Below are 23,112 nucleotides of genomic sequence, written 5' to 3' on the forward strand. Positions count from 1 at the left end.
GAAAGCCCATCTTGCCTGTCAATGGGCCCCTTTCTTGGGAGCTGCAGCAGCCAAGCGAAGGCAAATAAGGAAAACAGAAGTATAAATTCTTCTTGTCTTCCTTAGAAATTACTGGCTTCCCCTGCAGGAGTATGGCTGTGTCTGGGCTGGGCCCCCTCAACCTATTTGGCAGGTATTAGCATTGCAGACTTGCAAGTTTCTCCTAAAATGATGGCACGGTCAAGCTGAGTGAGAGCAGCCGTGGAGGAGACACGTGATGTCCTCAGGACACGAGAAGCCCTGGCCTTCATTCCCAGATCTACCACTAACCTTGGACAAGACACTAGACATTGTGCCTCAGTTTCCCAAGCGCTGAAGCAATAATAATTACAGCTGGGCTGGATGCTTAGGAGGTTGTTTGTGAACCGCCCCGCCAAGTGCCAACCCTGTTATTATTCCTCGGCCCTGTTATTAGACCTAAATCCAACTTGCTTAAGAATGAAGACTCCTGTGAAGAACACACAAATGGTTTCCCAGATCATCATTTTTATTAAAGTTCACAAGCAGCTGAAGGAAAAAAAAAAACAAACCCTAGAAAATGTAAATAAACGTCACTCAGAGCATCGCAGACTGGCTGTGCACAAAATGTGCTCTTCCCGGCAGCAACGGGCGCTCACTGCTCCGAAAAGACCTTTATTGTTTGAAGCCATGTCAAGGCTTTTCATTGCATTGCATCATTCAGCTGGCCTGGCTACAGCTTAACCTAATCCAGGGGCGAAAGGCAAGCCTGGAGCATCTGCAGGACCAGATCCGCTGCGGAGGGAAGCGGGATGCTGGGGCAGCGCAGGGCCAGCGGTGGCCAGCCCTGGAAGAGGCCGGTCAGGAGCTGTACCCCTGTATCGACAGCCAAAATCCAAGTGTCTTGCTCCACAGCGTGAATGAGGAGCGACTCGGGCTGACGGCTCTTGCATGGACAAACCCAAATACAGTCGGCAGCCAGCGTGCGTGGATAACCTGGGGCAGCTACAGCCCAACCGCTGGCAGGCAACGTGCAGCCAAAACTGCTCACACCTCTCCAAAGTGAAGCCAGGATGCTCCTCGCAGCAGGAAGGAGGGGATCCCTCCCCAGCCCGCCCTGCCACCCTGTGACGCTCCCCTAGTTCACTCATTTTCCCTCCGAGGCCCCGATAGAGGCGTGAGCTTTGCCCCGCTGCACCTCTGTTTCTGCTCGTTTGCTAATTACGCCCTCACCCACGCGCTGCTCGGCGAGCGTGGCGGGGAAACTCAGAAGACCAGCTCTGAGCACGCAGCGGGTTTTATCTGGTGAATATCTCAGCAGCGGTGCCGGTGCCTTGGCACGCTAACAGAGCCGCCGTGCTCTTCCCAGCAGCTGCGTACGGGGAGCTGCCTGGCCTCTGACCAAATCACAACCGGCTGCGGCGAGGAAAGGGGGGGAAAAAAAAATATAAAGGCCCAAAGAGCAAAACAAAAGGCACCTGCCCTGTTTCGCCGCGGTACCTGGTGCTGCTGGCAGCCGCCCCGAGCTCCCACGCTTTAATGTTTCGGCAGCCATCGCCTCCGCAGGGCAGCCAGAGGATGGGGAGAGCCAGGTGCTCTCTGCTCGGCTGCCCCAGCCCCTTTTCCCTTTAAAAAACACTTCCAAGTCACCCAAACAGCAGCCATTGCCAATGGCAAGTTCACTGCATTTTTTTTAAAAAAAATAATCTCTTAACCCCCCCCCAAAAGTAACAAAAAGCATCTAATGCCGTGCTTGCCGAGGGGTGCACACCCTCCATCTCCCCAGTCCTGTCGGGCCACCAGCACCCACGAGCCGTCCCCGCGCCCCCGTACCCAGCCTCAGCCCGGCCGCCAGCGCTCCCGGCTCCTCGCCATCCCTGCGCGGTGGCCGGTGGTGGGGCTGGGTGGCCCTCCGTGCCCCCGTGGCGTGGTGCCAGCAGCGGGGCCAGCTGTGCCTCCTGCTGCTGGTGCTGGGAAGGGATGCGAAAGGCTCCTCGGGAGGGGATGCGAAAGGCTCCTCGGAGTCCTGTGCGGGAGGACGGGAGGGGACTCGGTCACTGTGTTGGCTCCAGCAGCGAGACAGGGGACATGGATGTGACTCTGGAACCTGGGGAGGGAAAGAGAAAGCTCATTAAGAGGCGTGATGCTTGGCTCAGCCCGTGCAGGGGAGGGCACAGCTGTCCCGATGCACCAGAAAAGGGGTTGCACATTGGCAGCTACTGGGGTAACCCCCCGCCCCGAATCCCAGAGGTGGGTGGAGGCGGAAAGCAGCTGGTTGGTTTGGGGTTTGGGGTGTGCTTTGCTTTCACAGGAGAGGGGAGAGAGTGGGTGTTCAGCTGGGGAGGGCTCAGAGCACCGGGGAGCTGGGCAGAGCCAGCCAGGAAACTTCCGTGGACGTGACAAGGGAATGAAAAGTTGAGGGAAATGGAGTTTTAGCTTTTTTTTTAGGGCAGGGAGGAGGGCCCAAAAACTGGAACAGACAAAACAAAAAGACCCTTTTTCTCTTTTTCCACCAGTTCCTCCAAAACCATCAGTATGACTGATGTTTCCAAGGGGTTGATTAATCCAGTCTGGGGCTGAGCTCAGACTGCATATGTTTCCATCTGCCCAGGGTTAGGAAAAGCCTGATTTTCATCGACTTTCCTCCCCAGGCCAGCCACTCCCTTCCAACGCTGCCTGATAAACTGGCTTCAGACACAACCAGCCGCTTGGAAAGAGCAGCAGCGGCAAAAATCTGCAGTCCCTGTTTATCCGGCCGTGCTATTATGCACATGCAAATGGGTTTCCCTAGGATCCACCGAGAGAAACTGGCTGTGACTTTGTTCCGGCAATATCAGTGAGGTTGTAACAGGTTGCAAGCAACCAACCCAGCAGCACGCAGGTGAGCTGCGGCGTTTAGGAGCTGGGAGATTACCCTGAGGATCTTTTAGGCTGCCGTTTGCAGGCACCTGGGGCTTTTGCATAGGAAGATGTCCGGCTGCGAGCAGAGCTCTGCAGACAGAGCCAGCAGCGATACACGGCAACAAAACCCTGCAGCTTCTTGCAAGGTAAAAGCTGACCAAGCGCTGTTCCACGTGGAAGGGAAGCCAAACCAGGCAGCAGTAAAACCATCTTTGCAAAAGGCTTGTTATCTAAGCTGTAATTAAATAATCAGGAAAAGTCACTGAACAGATCCGACGTTTAGTATAACCATGGTATCAGAATACAGTTCTGGGGTGCCACCCCGCAGCCTTCGCAGGAGCCAAACCCACCCAAGGGCTCTGATTTGAGCCACAAAATGGGCTCTGAGCTTTTCGGATGAGCCCCAGGAATAAGCGCCTGAGCGGTGCCTGGCCATCAGCCTCCGCTCCCTACAGCCCAGGCCGTGAGGAGGGTCCTGCAGGAGCTAAGGCGCTGGGAGGGGAACCCCTGGCTCCTACCTGCTATCTCCCTGCTCGTTTTGAGATGGGAGCTCTGACATCTCCGCCCCAGGGGAGCGTTTGCGGCTCAGGAGCCAGCACAGAGGGATGCAGCAACTTCCCTCTCCATCTCATCTTCCCCAGCTGGGATGTGCAGCCTGTGAGTGGCTCCCGCTTCCCCAGTGACCGTCGCAACCCCCAGCTGAAGGCTCCTCTCTCTGGCCCAAGCCCATCTGTGACTCTGCCCTATGAAAATGAGAGCATCGCACAGGACAGATCATTTGGAGAAGCCACTTTTAATTTGGAGACAGGCAGCTTGGAAAACCTGTTCCTGGTATCACCCAAAGTCACCTCCTGGGAGGTGTAGAGTTGTCCCCGCATCAATTGTCACTGACAACAGACCACCCAGAATCGTCCCCTGAGCTCCTGGCTGGGCTTTGCGTGTGTTTATAAACTCAGAGAGTCTTTATTAGCTGAGTGCTCAGTATTTTATTTCCCTTTTATAACGATTCACCTCCTCGTGGCTCCACCACCACGGGTGGGAGGAGACTGGGCTTTCATGTTTCATATTGCTAATCACGCTTGATCCCTGCAATTAACTGCTGGCAATCAGCACTAAATTAATGTCACACAGCATCCCTGGCAGGGGCACTGGGACCTCTGCCGAAAGGTGCCCCTGCTCCAGCTGGGAAGGGTGAAGGCTATGCCCTGGAGGAAATGTTTCCAGCTGATCAGTTTTATGCTTTAAATGAAAGGCAGGCTTGGTGTTTTATGATCAACATTTTTCAAGGACGTATTATTTGGGTTTCAGGAGTGGTATGAATGCAACCTCACCAGTTTATAGGTGAGAAGGTTGCTTTTTCATGAGTACAAAGTACTATTTCCTACTGTGTGATTGCCCAGACCTTTCCCCACCTGCCCAGCTTGCTCTGAGGGCACCTTGGATGGTCCCTCCTGAGCCTTCTCCAGCTGATGGGGGTTCCCAGAGGATTAGCATTCCCAAAGCACACCAGCACCCGGGCACATGCTGGCCAGCCTGCCTTCTGCATGCCCCTTCTTGAAGGAGGACACCACAGGGACCAAAATGGGTGTTGCAGCAGAGACCTCACGTGGTGGGAGCTGCAAGACAGAAGATCCCTCAGCCAGACCCGCTGTAGGATGATGGAGCAGTCGCAGGACCCTATAGCCAGGTACCCCGGTTCCTGAGCCCAGTTTTGGCACAGGTGCAGCCAGGACAGCCAAGGCAAGCGTGCGGGATGTGGCTGGTGCGTTCAGTCTGGCCTTCGCTCGTCCATCTTGGTGCTTTATTTAAGGAGCTGTCACAGTGGCTGAGGCCGTAACAATAACTTAGTTTAAAAAAAAAACAAACTAGAAAAATGAAGTGAAAAGACATTCTGTCTGGCAAGAATTCATGTATATTTTAAATACTTCTTTTAACTGAAGAGTGGAAGCAAAGCCAAAAAAACACATAAAACCCTCACACGGTGACTTTTCACCAGTTTTATTTGCAGATTGGCATATTACGGTTCCTAGTTTTCCTGTGCTTGTGCCAGTCTTGAGATTACAGGGGGAAAAAATTATATAAGCCCCACAAAGCTGTTTATTAGGTCTGAACAACCCAAATACAGTACGGAGGAAAATGGCAGGAGAGGAAAATAACGTCTCTGTGTCTTCGGAGACTGCTTTTTATTCGGTGGCTGAAGAATCAACTCCCACCACAAAATATTCCTTATTTCTATTCCCAGCAGTGTGGCTGGTATTAAGCTTTAATATTCAGACACATCTGCTACCAGATAAAATTAATTTTCAGCTCTAGGATGGCTCTTAAAGGGAGGCCCCATTGACCTGAGTTGAAAATGATGGAGTCCTCACACTCTTTGCTGCAATATTTAATAGTTAATTAGATTGCTGAGCCACTGTGACAGATGCTAGGCAACGCCTGAGGAGGAGAATTTGGAAAGGCCATTATCTTCCAGTGCTGGGAAAGCTCTCAGAGATCTCATTTTAACCCTTTCCACTCTTGCCCTGCCTTCACTGTGGTCCAACCCATGTTAAAACCAGGTGTTTCACAAATCAAAGGCCAGCATAATGCTCTGGATGCTTTTTTTTTTCCACCTGAGAAAAGCAGGTGGTCATGTTGGGCAAATGCCCAGCAGAGGTGCCAGGAGCTCCTCCTCGATCCCAGCTGGCATCAAAAGAGATGATCACTGGGAGATGCCAGTAATTTCACCCGCTGGGCGATTCCCAGGCGCACCAACCACACCAAGTGGGAAGCAGGGAAGTGAGAGGGTGTTAGACGGTTTGGGCAGCATTCTTTCTTCCCTGTATTAAGTGAAGTGGATTTTGATGAGTCTATGGAAGAATTTTCCTCCCCACAGTCCCCACCTTCCAAATAAGACCGTAAGTGAAGCTTGTCAATCCCGCCCCCATACGCAAGGGTTTCCCAGCTCCTCCAGCTAGCTGGGAGGTAGTCTCCAAACACCAAAGCAGGGTTGTGTGTGTTGCTGGCACTGTGAAACCTGCAGACTGAGCTAGCAGAGATGTTACGGACTTCCTGGGAAGATGCTGCTATCCCAGTGTTGCCCGTATCAATATCTGCTTTCACGATGCAAGGTAAGAAGAGTTTTTGGCCTTTGCCTGGCCAGCTGCATCCTGGCACAGATTGGTGAAAACATGCAAAGGTCTGTGGAGCAAAGCTGGTAACCAGAATGGCAACAAAGCATCCCACTGGGGAGGAGTGAGGAGGAACCAACAGCCCTGTCCCGTAGCATTGCAATAGCACCTTCTCTGATCAAGTGAGAACCGGAGCACCAGAATGAGACAGGACATCATGAGTTTCCATCAGCTATCTTATTCTCACACACCCCAACACACCAATAAACACATTCTTCTTCTGGTTACAAAACCCCTTCCCTCCCACTCAGGTCTCACACAGAACTCTTAGAAGTTCTCATTTAACAAGCAACAGTCAGGATGTTAAATAAACACCAGGACCATCAAATGCACTGTGGCTTCTAAGCTTCTGCTTCTGCTACCCACTGAAATGTAAATACAGAACACAAAAAGAGATCCAGGATTCACCAGCATCCCAAGGGTCACTTGCCTACATATTGATCAGCTCTGAATAAATCACCTAGATACGCAGCAAAAATATCAAACTACGAAGACTTTTTCCAAAGCACTTGTTGCCCTAGTGTCTCCCAGGACTCATACACAAGTACTTTTAGAAACGGTAACCCCCTCAATGGCATGGGGACAGGATGTATTCTATGGTGATAGCCACAAGAGTAGGCATGGACACATCTGCCCTCCCCTACCCATTCTCACACAGAAGGGTGACGCTGGCACATCCAGCTAGCTTGGAGTGAAGGCAGAGGAGCTGTGACCTGCTTGCCACCATCTATGTAGATGTATCTCTTAAGATACTGGGAGGATCATCTGGAAACAAGAGAAACGTGGGAGCTAGCCAAGACTCACAACATGGCAGAGGTGATTGATTACCCTTTTCTGGCCCTGCATCCCACCTTTAAATGCTTCCTTCTCATAAAACGTGAGCAACCTGGAACCCGTGGCTTCAGCGTGGTGCGTAGAGATGCAATTGAGGTGAGAAAGCAAGTTTCAGTTTAAAAGGAAGAGACCCTTACCTTATTGACCTCCTGGATACAAGCCCCCAAGCCCTGACCCTCATCATGATGGCAAGTGCTTCCAGGTGCTGACAAAAGCTGTGGGGATGAGCGAGTAAGGCACCGTTGTGATACAGTTCCACGTGTCTGACATAGGGTCGTAGCAGTCCAGCGTTTTGCACCTCTGAGTCCCAAAGTAACCCCCCACCACGTAGAGTTTATTCCCCGAGGCCAACGCGTGGCATGACATGCGCTTGGCTGTCATGTCCCCAATGCGCGTCCACTGGTCTGTTTCGCAGTCAAAGCGGTAGGCGGATGCTGCTGTGAACTCTGTGTCTCCCCCCATGATAAAAATCTGGCTGCCCAGGACAGCGGCTGCTGTGTAGCGCCAGGGCTGTGGGCATTCAGCTTTGATCATCCACCGATTCTCAGCTGGATCATAGCACTGGACTTTGGACACCATGTCTCGGTGAATGCTGGTCCCACCAAAGACAAAAAGCTTCAGCCTGGCGCTCACCACTGCAGCGTTGCTCACTCCATCTCTCAAAGGAGCCACCATCATCCATTTGTTGGATACGGGATCGTACTTCTCTACTTGCTTCAAGGAAACAGAAGGAGATGCAGGAAAGACTCCAGCTACCGCAGTGTGTCCACCAACCACATACAGACAGTTTTCCAATTCAGCCGAGCCATGCCCAAACCGAGCTATTAACATTGGGGCAGCTTTTGACCATTCCTCATGAACAGTGTCATACACCCATACGTCTTTTGAGACCCCGTTCTCTGAGCCCCTGCCTCCAGTGATATATACTTTGCAGCCAATGGCACAGGCACTAAACTCCTTCCGTGGACTCGGCAGGTCTGCTTTGGGGATAATTTCCTTTGCTTTGTGATCCACTTGGTAGATCTTATCACACATGAAGGTCTGTCCTCCCAGTATCAGCAAGGTGTGCCCAGCAGCTTTGCGAGGCCTGGCACAGGGACTGGTGACCACCCCATCATGCTGGAGGATCTTCTTCTTGCACTGGATAGCTTCATCCAAGACAAGCTTGTTCCTTTCATCCACCATGATCAAGTCCTCACAAGCCAAGGCTTCCTTGAGGCATTCAGAAGGAAGCAAGGCCAGACGAACGTTCCTCAGAAGTTCTGGGAGATAAGCCTTCCGCTCATCCAGATCGTACTTCACCCACTGGATGACAGCCTTAAAGACCTTTTCTTCATCCTCAATTTCCAGCTCATCACTGGAGATGAGATCCAGCAGAGTGTCCTTGGAAAGATTGTTGAAGTCCTCACTCTTGTGAACAGTCTCAAAGTTGACCAGGCACATCCTCCAGGACAGCTCATAGAGCCGCCGGCACTGATGAGCATCCGAGAGCAGCATCATGCCCAGGCAGTTGGAAGGGTAGAGGTTCTTCTCCAGGAACTCAGCCGCTGCGTCTCGGACGTCATGGAACTGCAGCATGTCTCCAGCCTCCAGGAGGGACTCAGCGTTCTCCTCATTGATGATGATCCGAGAAGAATAAGCAAAGTCTAGCAGTAGCTCCAGCACTTCTGGGTGGAGACTGTCATGGAAGTTCACCTCATCATCCAGGCTCTCCCGGAGGCCGTTGCTAAACATGGCTTCAAAGTATCTGCTGGAGGCAGCCAGCACTGCCCGATGACATGGGAATGACCTGTTTCCTGCCCAAAGGGTGACATCGGTGAACATGCAGTGCTTCCGCAGGGTGTTCAGATGGGACAAGACGCAGTCCGGGTGGGAAGCTTTGTGAAAAAGCAAGATGTTCATGGAGCCGGTGCTAGTTCGGGATTTACGGTTCTCGTGGACGCTGACTGACATGATGACAGAGCTCTTGCCTGCAGAGAAAAAAAAAACAAACCAGAAAACCCATTATTCTGTTGTTCTTACTGATGTAAGGCACAGAGAATATACGTGATCCAACTCTGGTACACTTGAATGGACCTCAAACGTGAACCACCAGGCGACACCCCAGTGCTCCTGCTCTGTGGGTGCTCCTGCACCCTGGCTTGCAGAACCCATGCCTTCTGCTGCCGATGCACCCTCACGTCCTCCGAAAATTTAACTCAGGCTGAGCAGGGTGGGAAGGCAGAGAGGGGTGAGGGGGGAAATTCTGCACTATGGTTTCAGCAATGGAGCAACAAAGTGAAGCAATCAAAACCCAAACTTGACGGTAAATTGTTTCAACAGCGCCTAGAGGGTATTGGCAAACCGCAGAGTTATTTTTCCTTAGAAAACAGCATTAAGAGAGCAGTCTATCCAGGATAAAGGGCACCAGTCTGTTCTTGGCTCAGCAGAAATCAAGTTTGGCTTCTGATTTTCATGAAGATTATTGCAGGTTTAGGAAAGGCAATTGCGACTGGTTTTATTTATGGAATATTCAGCGACCAGCACAAGCCAAAAGTTTTGAAAAAATTTTACCAAGCCCTTTCACTGTAGTTTTTGTTGATAAAACTCACTGGACACTTCATGTGACTTAAACATTTTGCAGGACAGATTCACATCAGAGAGTAAGACAAGAGAGCTAAATTATGCTTTTTAACAGACAGGCAGAAGCAAACACAAGGCTTTTATTAGCTAATATTTCATTTAAGTGCAACCTGATACCTATCCTGGCCTGTGGAAGAAAAGGCCTTTGGACCAATCAAATTAATAGTACTTAGATGATAAAACCCAAGTCATTTGCTCCAAAATATTTTAGCCAGCTCTATTTTGTCCGCCATGTAACTAAAGTAGACAGATATGCATACAGTCCTCTCTTACAGCAGAAAGTCAGTGCTGAAGTTGGTAGCACGATTGTCCTGAGGTTTGAAAAATGAGCCTGAAAAAAAAAGACAAACGGGGTCAGCCTGCTGTGCCTGCACTACGGGTCCCTGTGGCAGCAGACACAGCAAAGCCATCACAGGCACTACACTAGATGACATTCGTTTTTCAGTAAGAGACTCTCCTTGGCTAAAAGTGGAGTTTGCAGGCAGGCAGCCCCCTTAAATAGGCTAAAGATGGGGGCAAGTCACAGAGCTCGGGGGGATCTGAACTGTCCCAGGAGCGTTTCAGTGCTTAGGGCAGTGAGGATGCTGTTCGGATGCACGGGAGCATCAGGGTCTGCCGCCTTCAGCTCAGCTTCCCTGCCAACACAAGGCAGCCATGAGAAATGGCTACAAGCTGAGGAAAGTGGGCCTAATTCACAGGAAAAAGGGGCTGCTTGAGAAACACTATCCAGCTCTGCTAGATCTCCCTTCTCACCCAGGACTATTTTTCTATCCCTTTTCTACGCCCTCTTCCCCAAAACACCGCAGTTTTGCTTTGTAGGCTGGAGAAACCAAGGCTAAAATCCCACGGCATCCTGCTCCAGCCACCAAATTCTTTAGAAATCAGTAATTAGCCACAGAGGTAAAACTGGGGACAGTTTTTTGGCCTCCACGTTTGCTCGGTCTCAGCCATTCCTCAACCTCTCACCCCCTTTTGGCCTCCCACGCCCATTTTGGCATCCATGCTTGCTCAGCCTCAACTCCTCCTTGGCCTCCCACTCCTTTTTGACCTCCACGCTTGCTCAGCCTAACTCTTCCTTGGCCTCCCACCCTCTTTTGGCCTCCATGCTTGATCAGCCTCCACCCTTCCTCAGCCTCCCACCCCATTTTGGCCTTCACACTTGTTCAGCCTCAACTCTTCCTCAGCCTCCCACCACATTCTGACCTCCTTTGGCCTCCCACCCCCTTCTGCCCTCCACGCTTGTTCAGCCTCAACCATTCCACAGCCTCCCACCCCCTTTTGGCCTCCCACCACATTTGGCCTCAATGCTTGTTCAGCCTCAACCATTCCACAGCCTCCCACCCCCTTTTGGCCTCCCACCACATTTGGCCTCAATGCTTGTTCAGCCTCAACCATTCCACAGCCTCGCACCCCCTTTTGGCCTCAATGCTTGTTCAGGCTCAGCTATCCCTCAGCCTCCCACCCCTTCTGGCCTCCCACCACCTTCTGGCCTCCCACCACCTTCTGGCCTCCATGCTTGATAAACCTCAACTCTTCCTCAGCCTCCCACACCCTTCTGGCCTCCCACCACCTTTTGGTCTCCATGCTTGCACAGCCTCAACTCTTCCTCAGCTTCCCACACCCTTCTGGCCTCCCACTACCTTTTCACCTCAACACTTGTTCAGCCTCCACCACACCTCAGCCTCCCACACCCTTCTGGCCTCCCATACCCTTCTGGCCTCTGTGCTTGCTTAGCCTCAACCCTTCCTCAGCTTCCTACCTCCTTCTGGCCTCCATGCTCGCTCAGCCTCAACTCTTCCTCAGCCTCCCACCACCTTTTGATCTCAACACTTGTTCAGCTTCAACAATCCCTCAGCCTCCCACCACCTTTTGACCTCTCAACCCATTTTGGCCTCCATGCTTGTTCAGCCTCAACCATTCCACAGCCTCCCACCCCCTTCTGGGCTCCCACCCCCTATTAGGCTCCACACTTGTTCAGCCTCAACTCTTCCTCGGCCTCCCACCCTCTTTTGGCCTCCACACTTGTTCAGCCTCAACTCTTCCTTAGCGTCCCACTTCATTCTGGACCCCCCCCCTTCTGGCCTCAACGCTTGTCCAGCCTCAACCATCTCTTGGCCTCCCACCCACTTTTAGTCTCCACCGTTGCTTAGCCTCAACCATTCCTCAGCTTTCAACCCTCTTTTGACCTTCACACTTGCTCAGATTCAACTCTTGCTCAGCCTCCCACCCCATTTTGGCCTCCACACTTGCTCAGTCTCAAGCATTCCTCAACCTCCCACCCCCCTTCTTCCTACCTGTGGAAGAAAAAGCCTTTGGGCCAGTTAATAGTACTTAAACTAATAGTACAGACCCTGTTCGCATGCACAGGAGCATCAGGGTCTGCCACCTTCAGCTCAGCTTCCCTGCCAACACAAGGTAGCCAGGAGAAATGGCTATGAGCTGAGGAAAGTGGGCCTAATTCACAGGAAAAAGGGGCTGCTTGAGAACACTATCCTGCTCTGCTATGTCTTCTCTCTCACCCAACACTATTTTTCTATCCCTTTTCTATGCCCTCTTCCCAAAAACATTGCAGTTTTGCTTTGCAGGCTGGAGACACAGAGACTAAAATCCCACGGCATCCCTCTCCAGCCATCGAATTGTTTAGAAATCAGTAATCAGCCTCACAGATATAGTTGGGGAAGGGTTTTTGGTTGGATTCTTTTTGTTGTTGTTTAGTTGGTTTTTTAACTTGCTCTTCGCAGACCGAGGTTTCTCAAGGATCTCTCCCCCCTGCAAGCGCAAGGTCTACAGATCAGCCCTGTCCTCCCCAGCAAGGCTGAGCTCACCACCGTCACCCCAGCTCAGCACTCGGGGTCCCAGGGGAAACCACGAAACGCTGACAAAGTGGACACAGCAGTCCCAGGCTGCCGGCGGGTCACAGCCTTGCCCTGGCAGAGACCTGGAGCCACACAACCCTCCCACGCTCCATGGGTGGATGACCTCAAGCGGAGGCAGATGGCCAGATAAGCTTCCTGACTCACGGTCTGCTCACGCGTTTCCTACCCCCTGCTTCTCCAGGGCCTCCAAAAAGGTCCAAATTCAACAAATAGTTGTGGGCACGTCCTTCCTTCCCCACCCGCTGCCATGAATTATTGAGGTCGGTCTTCCCGAGGCCTCACTCATTCCTCAGGGCTGTGTCGTAGTCCAGGGAAAAGGCTCCTCCAGGCTTCTCTGTCCAGAAACGATAGCTTACCCAAGCAGCCACAACTCCTACTTGGCCTTCAAGCCGGGCAGGAGCATTGCCACAGGTATTTGGGTTGGATATGTGCGTGCTCCTCGCCAAAATCCCTGCAGCTTGGGGTTGAGGCCGCCACGCTCATTTTGCTTGGGATCGGAGGCTGCGCAGAACCAAGGCTCCAAAACAGGAAGGAAAATGCCATTACGGAGCAGCGCTTTGAAGTGCATCTGAGGGAAATGGTTTCCAACATCTACACCCAGCGCAGGGACAACACTAATTTAAGAGGTTATATGGATTCCCGTGTCAAAGCTCTATAACACTGAAGTGAGGAATACAAATGAAACATTCATGAGTCTGCTAAAAGCTATTGATTTAGGTTCCTATTCCTACAACCTCAGAAACCACCCCGCCATTGCTACTGCTTTCTTTGCTCGCAGCTCAGGTCAGCTATTCAAGTTAACCTTTGTGCTTATGCACAAAAAATTAAGCAATTTATATAGGACTGCTATGGAAACAAACAAAAAGATTGCAGGAAGGCAGCATCATTTTTTCTGACACTTAAGATTAGAAAAGCCACTACTCAGGATGGAAGGAGCAGGTCATTTAGAAATGAAAAATGTCTACATAAAAGCTGCAGCAGAGCCACTTTATATGTATATACAGACATATATGTACACACACATATATATATAAAATCTCGGGCTTCTAACATCAAACATCTTGCCCAGGACACTGGGTAACCAAATAATATTTCTATCCAACGGGTACTGAACAGCATCCAGGGAATAAACTGGCAGGTAGTCCAGTCCCCATTAGCACTGCTCTTCATATCACCTTGTCCCACTGCAGGCACCAACTGATCCCCAGTACAGCTGCAAGCCTGAAAGCTAAAGAGGCCACAGCCCCTTTACTTGGCCTCTCCTGGAGCCGGGTTATGACACTGGATGTCACTGGTCACAGATCAGCAGGGCTAGACAGACCATTAAACTGAAACTAAAGCAGCCTCTGAACTCTGGTGTGCAGCCATCTCACCAGCAAGGCTTGCTTGTGCTTTTCAGCAACTTCAAACAGCTTGTTTCGAGGGCTTTTTGAATCCTACCATAGCTGGGCACAAGCAGAAAAGTGGCAGGTACTAATTCTTCCCCTCAAACACACCCCACCGCATCTCTCAGTCTTCCAGAGAACTTGGCATCATCCCACCCATATCAGATTAACAGAAATTGCAGGCAGCAGCTACTTCATCTGATGGGTTTCTTCCAAAATCTAGCAGCCTTGTAATCCTCAGAAGCCTGTAACTAAACGGATCTTCTGCACTTTTCATGATGTGCACAAACGTATGCTTCAATTTAAGCAATGTTTAACTGCAGCGACGAACAGGCTGGACCCATGACGTGCTCTTATAAGCACTTCTCAAAAGCAGATGCATGCAGAGCAGAATCTGGCCCCTACCACATTCCTTGCTTCCCTTACCCAGCTACGGAGCTAAAGAGAAGAAACAGAACCACTCAGAACGAGGAATATTTTATACAAAGAAACCTGTCAGTGGCTCCTGCCAAGCCCCCACCTGCTCTGTGAGAGCTCAGGGGCTTATCGGAGCTCCCAGATGCATCTTCCATCACGCAGGGAGCTATCACTAGAACAGACGTGTCAACGCGAATAGCAGAAGGCATGACCTGAACAAACTGGGTCTTGGATTTCTCCACGCTGCATTCATTTTTTTCCTTTGAAAGGCAGTTATTGAAAAAATAAATATCTACTGCATAGCCTTTTAGAAGGATCTTGCTGCACGCAGAGGCAGATGATAACCCGTCTTCCATATGGATGAGGGCAGAGGGGCATCAGCTTTTTGACAGCTATCCAACGCTGTCTGCTGGCTACAGTATTCCCCTGGCTGTCTGCAGCCTTTGTATAGCAGGTATAGGGAAGACAGGTTTTTTCCAGCAGAGCAAGATAAGGGCACTTTGGAAATCCTTCCACTCACCCACACAGGGCAGACAGCAACCCCAAAGGAGGGCAGGAGTTGGCTCAGGGAGAAAAGACCCCTCGAATCTCAGCTCATGAACAAACACCCCAGCAGTCTCTCTGGACAGGACAAAGCTGGCAAAGAGAACAAGGGGGAAAACCAAAACTACAGAGCCGGCCAAACTCCCCACGCGAACAACAGCCACAGTTCTCCTGTCCAAGTGCCTCTTGCTTCCTAGAAACCATGCCCCAGCAGAAGGCTGTCCCTCCCAGGCTGGTGGGTCACCATGTCGGAGCCCTGCTGGTATGGGTCATTTAGGAGAACCTCAGGAAACACTCTATTACCTCTTGAAAAATCTAAGCAGCACTTAGAAATCAGATACTTTGAAGCCTTATCAGGCCCTGGTCCCCAATCACAAAAGCACTGCATATGAGAGGACAGCTCAGAAGGACTATTGATACATAGACTGTATTTAGCTAGGCTTGGGGTTCCCCCCTCCATCTTAAGCCAGCAGACTGTCCACAAATCTCCAATTTCATTCACTATCTGCAGGGAATCGCCAGCTGAGATGCTGCTTCCTTCCAAGAGGACAATATTTGAGAGTGAATAAGATGTTCCCCAGTGGGACTTCAGGGGATCAAGAGCCACTTCTGCTTAGAAGGGCAAAACTATAGGATTTACAAGTGTTCTCCCAAGACCATGAAGGTTGGCTAAACACCAACAAAAAACCCAAATCCCATGAACTGAAGCTGGCACTTTCTGTTTGCCAATCAGACTTTCAGAGAAGCAGCAAGCAGAACACGTTTCTTTTTGCCCCGCTCAACCATGAGCTACTTTAAAGCTGTAAATAAGTAAATAAATAAGCAGTAAGGTTCCCCACTGGCTCAGCTCAGAAGACCTGGAAGAAGCTGCTCACGCCACAGCAGAGATTCATTCCCAAGCAGACAGCCATACAGCCCTCCACTACAACCTATAGCCACTCCTTCCAAAGCAGAGCAGACCCGCCTCGAGCAGCCAGCAATGGCTGCTTTCACAGGGAGGCAGGCGTAAGATTAATTATTTTCTCTCCGATTTCACAATATCAACTCTTTGGGGTGAAATGCCATCTTGAATTCAGCCGAAGTTCAACTTCTCCCTGGAAGCAGTGGAATAAATTCTCTACCCATTAGTAATGTGCCTGCTCCCTCGACCCAAATACCTGTACCTTTCCAACGCCTTCATGGACTCCACCACCTGGTGCTTAGGCCAGCAACACCATCCCAGGACAAAATTACTGATATAGAAACAATTTCCCTCTTTTTACTGTAAAGAGTAGCAAACTAGAAACCTGAAGGCACCTACTGTGTTGTCTTCATGGGGAAGAGCTCCTTGCAAAGCTGCTTAGGAGAAAGAGCAGTGTGGCAACACACTGTCAAATGCAGAACCCACATACAGCTGCACTTCAGATGCAATTTCCCAGCGCTGGAGACCATCAAAAGGTTTGAGAAGGGGGATCTATTACATGCAGGCATTCACGTACTCACAGACACAGCCTGAGCTTCAAAAGCAGAAAAAAACCAACAGAAAACAGGAAAAGATGGTGGGGGAGGGAGACAGAAAACAAGAAAGGGAAAGGAACAAATGTAAAGATGTTTTCAGGTGATTTTCATGTCCTTGCATAACACAGTGGACTATCAGGTATACAGCTTGGAGCTGCTTGAAATGCTCAATACTAATAATGCCCTTCTGTAAAGAGTGCTTGAGATGAAAGAAATAAAAACAGCACCTGGCATTTAGTGCAGCACTGCACTTGTTGAGCGTGGAGCCTGGGCTGCTGCCAGGTGGGCAGCAAAGGACCTTCACCGCATTGTCCCTCTGCTCTGTCCGCACTCCTGCACGCCTGAATGCAGACTTTGCTCTCTAACAAATAGGGTTCATCTCCAGTAACTCCGGTGAATGTAGTGGTTTGCCCGTGTCAGCCAAATTTGTTCTTGTCTTCTTCACGATGACTAACGCAGCAAAGATGCAACTGTGATTTTGCATGCTGGAATTCAGGCAACGTAACTCTGCCATGAATCAGAGGGTATCTCTGTAACAGAGCTGGATTTGGCCTTCCTGACAAACTCTCGTTGTTTCATCATATTTGCAAATAGGCAAGCAAAGACAGTTGATCCCATCCCCCCAAAGCAGAATTTCTGATCCTGCCCCAGCCTTTGAGAATGGAAGACATCCTTATCGTTTCTTCTCATTTTCTCACTTTCTAGTCTAGCCTATATATCCCAGACAGAAAACAGAAAGACCATGTGAAAGGCTTCTTCTGTTGGCTCAGACAGAAACTGGAGGTTTTCCAAGCCCAGTTCTGTAGGCTCCAGGAGATCAGATTGTCTGGAGAAGGTCTGGGCACGTATCTGAACATGCTTACTAAAGCAAAGCTGAACTCAGAAACTCGGTCTGTCCATCACTGCTTCATATCCCATTCTCACCAGTATCCACCATTCCTCCCTTTAAACCTGTGCTCCACTCTGAGCCCAAAGCCACCACAAGAATCTACTGAATGCCAATTACCATGGAAAATAAAAGCAATATTTCCAAGCTGTACCAATTAGCGAGGTTCTTGTTCTATCTTGCAAAAGCACTGGTAAAAGGGGCAGTAGTGCTTCAAATCTATAAGACATGGACTAATCCGAGCCAAAGGCAACCACGTTGCAACCAAAATAAAAATACCCATAGGAAATCCACTTTGCATGCAATACATGCAGTTTTATTTGCAAATCAGGTATTGGACTTGCTACTCTGCAACTGAGTTACTCCATAAAGCTTCTTGAGCTACCTGTGAGGCAACCAAATAAAGTTCACATTCACCACTAAGCACATAGGCTTTGCAGTTCCTGGGAATACCACACCCTCCTACAACCACTACCCAAATCGGGATAAATAACGCTTTTAGCCACAGTTCAGGCTCCAGACAATAGCTTTTCATTGCTACGCCTTAACCCCAGTGGATCTTTTCAGAGCCTGTGATTCATTTCAGAGGCTGCTGTGGGGTTTTGTCCTCCCCGCCTGCCCTCTAGCTCCACTAGTGAATAAATCCCATTCTGCCAGATCAATCACAGTCGCTTTGCAAAATGAATGCGGGGCTGCAGAGGAGGCAAACGAGTTTGCAGTCCCATCTCCCAAATCATGCTCAAAAAGGCTGCAGAACGGAAACAATCTACTTGATCGCAGTATCTACCCCAGCCCCATCTGGGCAGGATAAAGTCCTTTTCAAGCAAGCCGACTTGCTAATCTGCTGCAAAGGCAAAAGGCCTTTGGTACTTCAAATACAGAGGAGCGGAACCACATGCCACTTCCCAGGGAGAGTTTAGAAGACGAGATGTGGTATACGTCAAATTAATGCCAGAATAACCACTGCAGTTGCTGACTCCAGAAAGCATATTCAGATCCTCCCACTCTCGCTTTGCGTACTGTGCCCAGCTCCCGGCGCTGAGGTTGGCAGAGCTGATTGCTCCGATGGTCAGGCTAACCAGGAGCCCTGCTACGGATGCTCATACCAAACAGGTCTGTCTGTCTGCCTGCCTGCTGTCAGGGCAGGACTTCAATTTTGTGCCTGGCCAGTTAACTTGGGGTTTTGTTTTGTCTTCCCTGCTCCCCTGCCAGGCAGGAGATCTTGGTGCAACTGCCAGGTTCAATTTGCAGGAGCTCATTTGCAATTCTGGCTGGAGTTCAGAGCCGTGGAGATGGGAGGCCCTCATGCTTCCTGAACCCATTAGCCCCTGATGTTGATGGGCATGAAGGACAGCCATTCCCAACTGAATTGTAAATCACTGACAGATATTGAAGGGTCTGGGGCTGCAAGACAGGGCATTGCTCATTGCCCTCTGGCTCTGGACAGAAGGAACAAATGTGACATCCATGCCTGATCTTTTCATTTCAGCACTAACACAGCATCAAACCATGGACTCAGCTTGCAAGTTCTGGACCCAGCATGGGAGCACCGCAGCAGCCCAGGATATCCTGGGCATCTGTGCACGCGTCGCAAGCAAACCAGAGTGATTGCCAGTGTGCTACTGTAATAAAGTTGCCTGGCCACAATCTGACAGGCTGTCATATAAAACTGGTAGTCTTTGCAAAGTCTAATGGTCAGCAAGCAGACAGTGGTTACGGGACATGCAATGTTCCCAGGCTCGAGCGATGGGGGGAAGACAGAGCAGCCTGTACTGGCTGGAGTGATACTAATACTCACTGTGGGGATATAAAGTTGATAAGCAAAGACAGACCGATGTGATGGTGGTTAAAGGTCAGGCCAGGCGACTTGGGGTGGCTTGTTACAGCTAAACGCTTCCTAGCTGGCGTTCTTGCAGCCACTCTTTTAAGCAATGCCAGCTACATTCACTGCAATTCAGTTACAGTCGATAAAAGACGGGAGTAAATCTACTCCTCGGTTCAAGTGCTGACACTGCTTCTTCAAACCTGCCCCTTCCACAGTCCCCGAGCGTCAGCCGCCGTCGCTGCCACGGACACCCTGGGCCAGCTCTGCCCGTCCTGCTCCACCTACTCATGCCCAAGGCCAAGGCACTGCTCAACACCCTCTCTTTTGTAATGCTGCCACTTCCCTCCCCATCTCCCAACACGCTGCCTGTCCTCTTCCACCTCCACAGATGGCCTCATCCTGCCCTTCCTGTTTCACTCACCTACCTCATAAACATTGCCTAAAACCTCCTCTGGCTGTTAAGAAGAAGGACCTGAACTCCTGCAGGCTTCGGGGAGCGGTTGGTTACTACTGTAGGGACAAAAATGGTATCATAATTCACACATACATTCGTACACATAGATACTTACACACTCCCTGTCCCCATCCAGGACCATGTCCAGCACTCACTCCAGCGCCGGAGGGACCGTATTATATATCAGACACAGGCTCATTTTCACACATTTGGAGTACATGTCATGCAGCATCTTGTCATCTGTTCCCAAGCTGTCTGCCTTCACAAATTTCATTTGCCTAGCTCCTTCAGTCGAACGATTTTCAACCAGCCTTATCTCCTCTCCAAAACCACATCCGAGACACCATCCTCACTGCTTGAGTTACTTGAACCTGCCCCAAACACAGCATGGGAGGCTGCCACGGGACACGCTTCGCATACATGCTGAGGCAGAAGGACTTCAGATAACAATCCCCAAATACTTGAGAAAATGAACAAAAAAAGGATAGGAAATTTAAGTTCCCCAGTGCTGAAGCTGCTTGCAGTCTCCTGTGTCCACGTTATAGTGCAACTAATTTGCTTCTGCAGCCAATTTCACTCTGGTTTTAGTCCTGAGAATCTTCCCACACCTTCCCGCTGCAGAGCAAACTCCCACCTACGCCTCCTCCCCAAGCGCTTCACTGAATATATATAGCCTTATCACAGAGATAAACCAGAGCAGATGGTTAAGGTTAAAGACAGAAAAGAGACAAAACGTGTTTTCAGGTAAGATTGATCTGAAGCAGCAAACAGGACAAGGAAAACAGAGGGGCCCCAGAAGGGTCCCATCTCACTAAGGAGTCAGAGCCCGTGAGAGATGGGCAAAGAAAAGAAAGTGCATGAGAGCTCAGACCTGGTTTACACCTACCCTGAAAGGAGACTATTACCAGAGCAGCAATCAGTACCACGGCTGAGTTCACAGCAGCAGCTAGCCACCACCAGAAACGCACAGGGTGTGTTACAAACATCTCGGGTTGCTCCTGAGGTAAGTTCAATAAAAACAAGTGTCACAAGACGCAGGAAGGAGGGAGAAGACAAGGGAAGTTGTTAAAGTATAAAGGTTAGGGAGATGTTTGTTTTTCCTGGGGCTCTGGATCCGTCCTGGAGAGAAAGAAGTACATTTGGAGCAAGACTACAAAAGCTATGGAAGGCACCCCAACCAGGGAGGTCACTCCAGCAGATCACAAGAGAAGACATGCAGAGAGTGCCAGGAAAAGAAAACAGGAATCAGTTCTGAAGCTGGGGCTCTCCACAGAAATAGTATGAAACGCTTAGGTGTCTGCTTATGAAAGACTGAGGAGAGAAGATTTTCCAAGCAGAGATTTGGTGAGTCTAAGCCCTCAACGCCTCTAAGTGCAAGTAGATGGATGAAAAAATAAAGAAAAAAACCCCAACTACCAGACAGGCTTGTAACTTTTTTAAATGCAAAAGGGCCTGCAAGGACAGCGGAGGGATGGAGAACTATTTTTTCTCCTCTGTCAGCTCAGCTCAGTCATTGGTACAAACATGCACATTTCTCTAGAGCGGGTTACTTGAGCTGATTTCATCAGAAAGGCTATGGAAGTTGTGTCCCTTAAAGCACAGTTTTGAGAGGTATACGTACGGGGGGGGGGAGGAACGCCACTTCATATTCAAGAGATAAATAGCAGCGGGTTGTTTTTTTTTGCTTTAGAAAAGCCCTTCAGCCCCCTAAGCATTTCACTGCCAGCTTTCTACGCCTGTGCAACCTGCCGACGAAACGCGATATTCGGAAACCGCGGGCAAGCCCCCGGGCCGGTAAGCGGGGCGGCAGGCTGCGCGCCCCCCTGCCGGGGACAGCCCGCTGCGGGCCGGGGGTGCCCGCGCTCCCCTGGCTGCGAATCCCGGCAGAAGCAAACCCGGCCTTACCGAGAGGGGCCAGAGCCGCATTCGGAAGCGGCGGCTGGAACCCCGAGCCTGGGGGCACAACTCACCGTCTCTCTCCGCGCCCGGCCAAGCCGAAACCTCCGGCAGCCCCCCACGCCCTGCGCAGCGCTCGGCGCCCCGCTGCCCCCCAGCCCCGCAGGGCGCCCGGCGGGGAGGAGGGAGGGCGGCGGACAGCTGCGGGGCGGAGCGCTGCCGCGGCGGGGCGGCTCCCGGCCCACGCGTGGAGCGAAGGGCGGCGCGGCCCGGCCCGACCTGACCCGCTCCCCGCGTACAGTGCAACCGCCGGGTGGAACCTGCCTCGCGTGGGGCTCGGGGGCGGGGCCGGCCGCGCCGCCGCGGCCATTCAGGGAGCGCCGAGGCCGTGACGCGCCTCTCCGCCTCGCCCCCCTGCGGAGCGGCGCATGGGAGGGGGCGGGCACGAGCGGAGAGCAGCGGCCAGTAGGAGGACAGGAAGGCGGCTTGGGGGCGGGACGAGGGCGGCGCGGAACTCCCCGGGTCCTAAAGCCCGCTTTCCCCTGTGTCAACCCTGCTGAGCAGCTCTGCGCTGCCCGCTGCTCTCCCCGTGGGTCTGCTGCAGCCCCCACGCCGGCCGGTTTGGCGTTTCCCGGAGGGCTTGCGGCGTGGTCTGCGCTGGCACCCCGCTGCATTACCGCTGGGACTGCCCTTCGGCCTCGTGTAGAGTCACCCGTGACATCCCCGCGGCAGAAACCCTTCCCCTCTGACCCTGGCCTTTGCCCCCTGAGTCAGAGCTCTGCTGGGTACTGCCCGGCTGCCCCTGGTGCTCTCAGGGCAGGAATCGGGTTCTCGGCTCTACACGTTCAGCAGGATCGGCACCTGACAGCGCGTTGTCCTTGCGTGTCACTCGCCCGCCTTCAACCCAAGGCTGCAGCGGGACGGTGAAAGTAAAACCCTGCTAAAATCCAGGCAGATTTCTGAAATCGCCGGCCTCAGCTCAGCAAAATTTCAGTGCGTGGGGAATGTGAAGGTCAACAAACTCCCACGGGGTCCCGTTGCCTTGCAAGGATTTGCAGAGAGCTTGGGATCAGATGGGAGACTGGCCGGGGTCCGTGCCCCCTGGGTGGGGACGACCAGTCGGTCAGTGCCTTCATCTGCAGGGAGCAGGGGAACACTTGTAAGTGCCTCCTTTAGCCAGCACTATGGGCCGAACAGGGGGAAAAAAGCTCATTTGGAAACAATAACGTTTTTCACATAACGCGAGAGCAGCTGGAGGAGCCGGTAACGGTAGTGCCTCTGAGCCCCACACGTGTTTTCCATCCTGTGCTGCGGGGAGAGGCACAGCAGGTAACTGAGGAACTGGCCTGTACCATACTTTCACTGCGAGTGGCTGTACCTCCCGTGGGATATGTGTAATGTTTCAGCTACCAGAAAAAAAGAAGCTGAAAGCTTTTTTGGATACGCAGATTTTGGAGATACATGGAGGAGGCAGGGAAGAAGGTGTTCCTTATCTTCTCCCACGACCTCATTTCTGCAGGGCCCTACTCCCTATACTCAGTCATGAGTGTTCAGTAATAACATTCAAGTGAAAAACTAACAGTTCGATTAAGTGTATCATCTCCCCAGATAATAGCTGGATGGAAATAACTAGGTCCAAAGTGTGCTGAACCTTCTGTACGCTCAGCCATGGACTATTTAAGGGCTGCTCCTTCCGACCTAGTAAAGGAAATCTCTTCAAGTTTCCCACTGAAGTAACTACCACTGCTTGTCCTTGCTTCGCAGCAATGACTGCTATGAAGTGCTGCTTGCGTGGCCAATTTTACGTGG

The 23,112-nt window shown here is 51.2% G+C and overlaps 1 protein-coding gene across 7 annotated transcripts; it reads right to left on the minus strand.

Annotated features, from left to right (window-relative positions):
* Window positions 1-505: 505 nt before the first annotated feature.
* KLHL25 (kelch like family member 25) lies at window positions 506-21,608 on the minus strand. Of its 7 annotated transcripts, XM_072869523.1 has the most exons (5): window positions 21,378-21,608; window positions 20,294-20,405; window positions 7,536-8,872; window positions 7,040-7,117; window positions 506-2,104 (listed from the first exon to the last, which is right to left on the minus strand). In XM_072869523.1, exons 2-5 carry the CDS (start codon window positions 20,391-20,393, stop codon window positions 1,739-1,741), a joined length of 1,881 nt encoding a protein of 626 aa, XP_072725624.1. In that variant the 5' UTR covers window positions 20,394-20,405; window positions 21,378-21,608; the 3' UTR covers window positions 506-1,738. The 7 variants fall into 7 exon arrangements, with proteins under 7 accessions (XP_072725624.1, XP_072725623.1, XP_072725627.1 ...); XM_072869522.1 differs by having other exon boundaries at window positions 1,965-2,104; window positions 7,040-8,872; XM_072869526.1 differs by lacking the exon at window positions 20,294-20,405 and having other exon boundaries at window positions 1,965-2,104; window positions 7,040-8,872.
* Between the last annotated feature and the right edge of the window lie 1,504 nt (window positions 21,609-23,112).

This window comes from Ciconia boyciana, chromosome 8 (assembly GCF_034638445.1).
Source record: "Ciconia boyciana chromosome 8, ASM3463844v1, whole genome shotgun sequence".
In the NCBI taxonomy this organism is placed as follows: Eukaryota; Metazoa; Chordata; class Aves; order Ciconiiformes; family Ciconiidae; genus Ciconia; species Ciconia boyciana.

Coding starts and splice junctions, on each gene's coding strand:
- KLHL25 (XM_072869522.1), bottom strand. CDS start 20,393: ATGTTTGTAACACACCCTGTGCGTTTCTGGTGGTGGCTAGCTGCTGCT. Junction 8,873..20,293: donor GGTAATAGTCTCCTTTCAGG/GTAGGTGTAAAC, acceptor TTTTCTCTGCAG/GCAAGAGCTCTGTCATCATG.